The sequence below is a fragment of the Gavia stellata genome, chromosome 3, assembly GCF_030936135.1.
Source record: "Gavia stellata isolate bGavSte3 chromosome 3, bGavSte3.hap2, whole genome shotgun sequence".
In the NCBI taxonomy this organism is placed as follows: Eukaryota; Metazoa; Chordata; class Aves; order Gaviiformes; family Gaviidae; genus Gavia; species Gavia stellata.
Window position 1 is genome coordinate 58,877,734 of NC_082596.1, and position 7,339 is coordinate 58,885,072.

The 7,339-nt window shown below is 35.4% G+C and overlaps 1 protein-coding gene across 1 annotated transcript in view; it reads left to right on the plus strand.

Annotated features, from left to right (window-relative positions):
- The window catches only part of CEP192 (centrosomal protein 192), a 93,286-nt gene extending 86,269 nt beyond the window's left edge, over positions 1 to 7,017 (plus strand). The window contains exons 52-55 of the mRNA XM_059815635.1: positions 55 to 176; positions 1,127 to 1,250; positions 1,714 to 1,772; positions 6,674 to 7,017. Of these exons, the coding sequence (XP_059671618.1) occupies positions 55 to 176; positions 1,127 to 1,250; positions 1,714 to 1,772; positions 6,674 to 6,812 (444 nt within the window). The 3' untranslated portion in view covers positions 6,813 to 7,017. The remainder of the gene's footprint in view (positions 1 to 54; positions 177 to 1,126; positions 1,251 to 1,713; positions 1,773 to 6,673) is intronic.
- Positions 7,018 to 7,339: the final 322 nt, after the last annotated feature.

The window sequence follows — 7,339 nt, forward strand, 5'->3', positions numbered from 1 at the left end:
ACTTAAATACTTTTGAACGCAAAGTTTAAAGGCTTCTCTATTTTTTGCTAATAGGGTACTAAAACAGAAAATGAAACTTCAATTGTGAAAGCTTCTGCAAGTGCCCTCACAAAAACTGAGCTTCCTGTTATACCAGACACGAAGGTTTACTCTGAAGCACATAAAAATAAAGCAGGGTATGTATGGACAACACTTTAAACAAGAGAGTCTGCAACTGGGTGAAAGCAGCGGGGGGGTTGGGGGGGGGTGGGGTGGGGGATGTGGGTGGGTGGCGCGGAACCCAACCCCACGACCAAAACTTTTTTACCATTAGGACAGGTATGTGGTAGAACAGGCTGTGCAGAGAGGCTGTGCAGCCTCTGTCCTTGAAGGTTTTTGGGATCTGACCGGCCAAAGCCTTGAGCAGCCTGGTCTGACCTCACAGCTGACCCTGACTGGAGCAAGAGGCTGGGCTAGAGACCTCCTGAGTCTCTTCTGACCTGAATTATCCTATGATTCTATGTTAAAGAGTAAACAGCTGCAAAAACCACACTTGCCAAACCTCTTAATGGCTTTGTATTGTTCAGTCTCTCATACTTCTTTTCTTAGTTGGGTTTCTAAGTTGCCTAACCCTGATTTGCTGTTGTAAATGAACGTATCAGCAGTAGAATCTTGTATATACTTTTTGTATACTCTTCTTTTGGAGACTCCATAAAACTGTGAAGTCACTTCTGAGAAGACCACTGTACTGCATGTCTTAACCTTGCTCTTCTTCAGTCTTGATTTCCAGTTTTTCACTAGGGGATGATGTGAATATGGCAGGGGGAGTAAAATGTTTTGGTTAAACATGGCATCTCTGAGAAGAGTCTAGTTCTCTAGTAAAGCATATGGGGGAAAAATTCAGATTGTGAAAGAGTGTGTCAGTAAATGTACATATATTTATGCCACAGTGACGCTGTCTTTATTCTTTCTGGCTAAAATGTATTGCCTATAAAATCTAAGGTGAAAGAGTTGCTGCCTTCAAGATCTTTCCATTTTTCCTGATTTAGTCTCAGAAAATACACCTATTATCTTGAAGTATGCAATCAATATATCCAGACCATATAAGTAGGAAATCTTAATGTCTTTAATCCCTTTTTCAAAACAGACAAAATGAGATAACTCGAGGGGTATATGCACCAGAAGACCTGTACACTTTTCCTCCAACTAGAGTTGGAGAATCATGCACATTAAAGGTCAACTTGCGAAATAATTCCTTTACAACACACTTGGTAAGTTTGACAGACTTTATTTTAAATACATTTTCATAAGTCCTTCCAACAGTTCAGCTGCACTGTTTTTTTTACTCTTGGCAGAAGATTGCAATAGTACAAGTCTTAGTTTATTAGTTTAAAAAGTCAATATTATATTTGAAGAATCTTGCTTTCCTGTAATTTTTCTCTTTTCTTTTGTCTGACTGAATCACTGAGTGTATTTTTTCTACATTTGCAACTGAAAAAAAAAAGATTATGGTTTTCATAGATTATTTATTTTAATTTTATTTTTAAACTTCATTAAAATATTGAGATGTGAATTTTTCTTGCTATGAACAAATTGGGGCATGCTTTATTTTTAAACCCTGGGTCTGTGTAAAGCTGTATCTGTAAGTGACCTGATTTATCTTAAGCATGTCATAAACTGAATATGATAGGCTTAGATATAGTGCACTTTTAAGCATTTTGTATTAAATTGCAGCTGAAATTTCTAAGTCCCAGAGAGCCTTTCTACATCAAGCACTCAAAATACTCTCTAAGGTGAGTAATGCATAGGGTAACATTTTCTCCTAACAAAAAAATTAAATATGTAATTCAGTAAGATAAATATCTTCTCTAAGTACAGTGCTAAAATGTTCATATAAATAACCAACATTCTGGCTGTGTAGTTAAAGGAGGTTTTTTGGCTGTTTTTTTTTTTTTTTCTCTAAGATGTACTCTGTAATCTTGGTTAGAAGCAGAATGAGCCCACACAGTTATTTCTGCATCTGCCAATTTCTTCCCTGCAAATAGTTTCTAACAGTACTGCTGCTTTTAATGCTAAGCCTAATGCTTCATTTAACCATTTGGCATGCTGTGCACAATCAAGTCATTCCTTCCATTTATACTTTCTGCACAACAGACTGAGCAAATTGCCTTCATCATGCTTCTAATTTGACAAACCTGCAGAGCTGCATCAAAGATTCTCTGCAAATACAAGGTTTGAGCAGCCGGTGGAATTGCCTGGTCATACCAAGTATTTCAGCAGATTATATGCATAAAAGGAATTTTCAAGTTGGTGATAACAATCCTCAAAATAAACCCAGTCATCTTTGGAGTTCATTACAAGAAGTATTTGACAGTCCTCTTAGTCATGTCTTCAAGAAGTACAGCATCTCACATGCTCATCTGTAACAGTGGGATTGTTGGGAAGACAGAAATGCAACCATTTCATTAGAAGTCATACAGCATACATTCTCAGTGTTTAAACAGGTCCCTGTTTTAAAGATGGGAAAACTAAGGGTATACAGAACAGAAATTGTGAGCAAAATCCTAAATGGAACTAGATACTCTGGCTCCTAATCTAGTTTTGTGTCTGCCAATTATACTTAGCGTTTATTATAAAGACAGGGCTGTGGTGGTGTTAGCCATAGGTATTGAAGATATTCTTAAGGCCGCTTTTCAGTGTCAAGTATTATAACTCTACCTAGGCATGTGTTCCAGTGTTTCTATTTAGCTGGTGTCTTTTTATTAAATATGTCACATCAGATGGCACAGAAGGGTTTTTTATGGAGGCAGTGACCAAGATAAAATCTATCCAAATAAAGACAACTAGCTAGATCTGTCTGAGGCTGTACAGCTGCAGACAAAGGACAGGATGACTTGATTGTCCCTGGAAAAAGATGAGTAACTTCACTGGAAGACATTTTGATATTTCAAAAATAATCTTGAGGAATGCTGTAAAAGCTATTTGATATATTTTCTGAGAGACGATAAGCTCCTATTGCTTTTATCCAAAGTAGAGTTAACAAGTTCAAAATTCAGTCTATCATTTCTAAAGGTTATCAACTGAACATACTGCACTTTCTGATAACATTCTACAACCTTTTTTTCTAGTAACTTTGGCTGTTTTTTCTCCAGTTATAAATATTGGCCTTTCCTAGCTTTTTTAAAATTTATTTACCTGAAGTCAACAGAGCGCTCTGAAGAAGCTCTCCCATTTAAGAGCACAGAGAATTACTTGACTTAGATGCTTTTAAAAAAGGTTTAAAAGAACTTTAAATGGCTTTTATTTGAGAACAGCATCAAGGAGGGTTTCAGGAAAGCCAATGTTAACTGTTTCCATCTAAACTAGGTTAACTGGGAATCTTACAAAGTAATGTTCAAAAGTAATTGGATAAGAAAACTGTTTTCAGGAACTTGGAATATTAGTCTGTAGATAAGAATGTCAAAATAGAAAGTACCACCTACCTATATTTTTGGACCAAAAAAGTGTCATATAGTAAACATGGTCTGTTGCATGCTCTTCACTTTGAGGGCCAAATTTGAAAGCAATATGGTATAATCAAGTTTTAAATCTGGATAATGGAATTGCAAGTTTATATTTGTATTTAGTATCAAGAGTCTGACCTTCAGAAGTTGGTATAGTGGCTTGCCAGTTCTTGTTCAATTGGTTATGTGATACAAGTACCAATACTTAGCAGTGCTAGTTCCTTTACCACAGTTTGCTCAGCTGAAAATAGTAAAGGGCTTTATGCAAATACAGTATCTTGCAACCAAAACTGTAGCAAAAAAAAAAAAAAGAGAATTTTAATAATCTTCACCACCTATCGTAAAGCATATATTTTGGTTTTTAGTCACAGAGGTGTCACTTAGCTGATATTATAAGTCCTGGAAAGAATGGGTGGGAATGAATTCTCTTTGGAATTCGCATTCAAAAGAGGAGTTCTATTTGTTGACAGACTAGAATTTTTTTTACTGCAGAGAGGGTACCTTTAGCAAGATGACTCTTAAGTGATATAAACATATGGATGAAACATCAAAAAACGTGACTTTTTAAAAACCTTTGGTTAAGTTCTGTTTCTGGAAGGACTATCAGGTTATGCCTATCTAAAATAAGTTTGAAAACTAAGGCGTTTCTATTGTATTGCCTTCAGAAGCCATCTGAAATAAGCTGATTACAGGGTAGTATATATTTCAGATACTACTGAAAGGTAAAACTGTTTTTTGCTTGACTAATTATTTTTGTTTCCAGTAGCCACCGTTCTGGGTGTCAGGAGTCACTATTCATTAATGATAGGTCTGGTTACTATGGCTTAGATGCAGCTTACCCGTACTGGTCTTTAATAAACTTACCTATTGCTGCTACCATGTTTAGAAGACTACAGTATTAGTTCATCTATGAAGTAGGCTTCAGACATACCTGACTTCTCAGAAATACCACTTGAAACTGATGCAACAATCTGTAAAGGCCATATAGTATTCATAGAGTAACTGAGTTGCAGGCATAATAAAAAGTTTGAATGAAGTAAAACTTTTCATTAAGAGAAAAGTAAGTTAATTGCAGGGGAATTCTGGTTGTCCTGACACTATGCTTGACTAGTTTCTGGCTACTGTACTTGAGAAGAATCCTCCAGGTTGCTTCATTTCTAAGAACATTTATGCTATGTAGTAGCCCAAAGAGCTGTTGTAGCTGGAGTCTGAACTTTCCCATTTTGTTAGTTGAAGAAAATGAAAATAGCATCTTTCCCTTTGGATTAGGAAGCATGAGAATTCAAGTGTGTTGAGCCTTACCCCAATTGTAAGAAATCAACTGACTGCTACAAAACAAACTCTTAAGTAATGTCTGACTAATTTTGCTTTTAGAGAAGAATGATGATGTGTATAGCACCAACCAAATGGACACCTGAATTTAGAGGTCAAATGGAACTGAATATAGCTTTCATATGCTAAGATACTGTGCTCTGCCTCAATATCACTGAGGTCATATAGTACATATTCTGGAAATCAATATTTGACAGCCAGATGTGGTCATCAAGAGCAGTACATAGCTTACTGTCAAGTTTTTGATAGTCTAAGTTTGAGTTTGGTTATATTGTTCTTTTTGAGTAAGTGTTAGGATATGTAAGGAAGAATACGTCTGTTATTTTGGAGATGATGATATAGATTTGTGCATCCCTCCTGACTTCCTACTGGATTTACTTTTATTTTTGTAAATTCTCAGGTGGCCTGGTTGTATGCAGCTTCAGACTCTATTCTTACTAGAATTTGTGTTTTCTAATATAATGCATCTGTTACAGATAAAATAGTCATACTGATGTTCTTAATTTGTAAAATGGATTTTTAAAAATAAAGCTGAGTAAATACCTTCATCCCATATATTATAGATGGATAAAGAGACAGAGCATGCGAGGTTTGTTAAACAACACTCAACAATCAAGTATGAGACATGAAACCCTGATCTGGCTGTACTCCTTTGCTGTATTGTTGATTGTAGTTCAGTACAATATAATTAGTGCTTTGTTTTGTATTAACCCAATTAAAAAAAATACAGTAGCATACCAGTCTTTATTCTGAAACTGTGTACTCTTAAGTTACTTGATTGACCAGGATCTGTTTTAAGGGGGAAAAAAAAAAAATCAAAATACATTTGCTACTACTTTTAGCACTAAGGATGGTACTAAACAAATGAGGCTGGGATCAGGCTTAAATGTAGGGCCAATATTATGATTTCCAAATGTAGGAGAAGGATAAGAGCACAGACTGATTATGATAGGTTGAATTAGTGTAGAGGAAAGGAACATGAAGATGTAGGAACAAAATAAGAAAAAGTAGGGAAAATAAGCATATGCCAGAGGACATTAGATAATACTAAATACTGTAAAGGGGAGAAAACTGAAGCTACAATAAAAGAAAACAAAGCTGTCTCTTCTTTCTTTGTCTTACTAAGTGATGCTGTTTTCTTTTCCTTATTCCAATTTGTGCCTGTTCCTGTTACCTGTCTGTTAGTGCTGGATATTTCCATTGAATGCCATGGAGTCCAGTAGGCTGCCACTCAGCATTTCCAGCTTGTTGCTTGTATAGCTTACATTTTTAAAATATTCACTCTAGGCTTTGACAATTAGGACAGCCACCCATGACATTTGGTATGTTTTTATGCAATCTGAATAGAAGAGGAATTATATAACCTAAAGACGTGTAACGTAAAATCTTTAAAACACTGTTTGAGGATGAGTATATTGACTTGCAATGATTCAGCAAAATATTTCTTAATGTGGAGGCAATTAGAAGTAATTGAAATTATTTTACTAGCTTCAAATTGGTGGAATTTCAAAAAGAATTGGAAGTTTTATTGTACTTGTCATGTGACTTCAGAAGGGAAGCAATGTAGTAACTTTGCTCTAAATATAGTTTATGCACTGTCAATATTATTGCAAAGAGGCTGACCAAACTTACCTAGGTAAGCTAGCAGCAGTAAAGTATTGTAGTACTTTGTATAATCAGTAGGAAAGAATGACCTTTACAATCAAAGTCCCTCGGAAGAGTAATAGATAACCAAATCTATAAAAATAAACTTGATTATCCAGTGCACATTCAATATATATACTATACAAGAATTTCTCTATCTAGTAGGATTTAGTTGTTTATTAACAATGAATATGCATATACTTGGCTTTTTACAGATCCCATCATTACATCAACGTGCCAGTCCAGTTCAAGCCAAAGGCAGAAGGAAAATTTGAAGGTCTCTTTGTTGTGCTGACAACCAAATATGGCTCAGTTAATATTCGGCTATGTGGTAAAGCTATTGCAAAAAAATAGTCAGAACAGTTTTATAACTGTTTATAATAATTTATAACAGTTTATGCTATTTAAAATATTCAAAGATTTGCTACTACATTTCTGTACTAACGTCCTACTTGTTTTGCCCTGTGATGCTGCTTTGATGGAAAGTCTTCTGTAAGATGAATTATGGTGCTTGTTTTACAAATCTGTTTTCATAGTAAAAACACTGAGAAATAACATTGTATGTTTTAAAGTTATCATGTTCTAATTTATGTTTCAGCACTTTTGTTGAAAAGGGAAGTTTTCTATTTTTGCATTTATTAGGAATAGCTAGATACTGATATATTTTATTTTAAGCATTGTAAATACAGAAATAAAATCTATGTGTGAACAGTTGATTCTGCCTGATTTCTGTCCTAGGTTAGAGGATTCCTTGCTGTAGGTAAGGGATTAAACTGCCTCCTCTTAGGCAATGCTGGGGGTTTTGGGAGGGCTTTGGGGAGGAGGGGTAGGGATTGCTGTACAGAAGCTGACCTGTTAATATCATGTCTCCATCTGGTAAA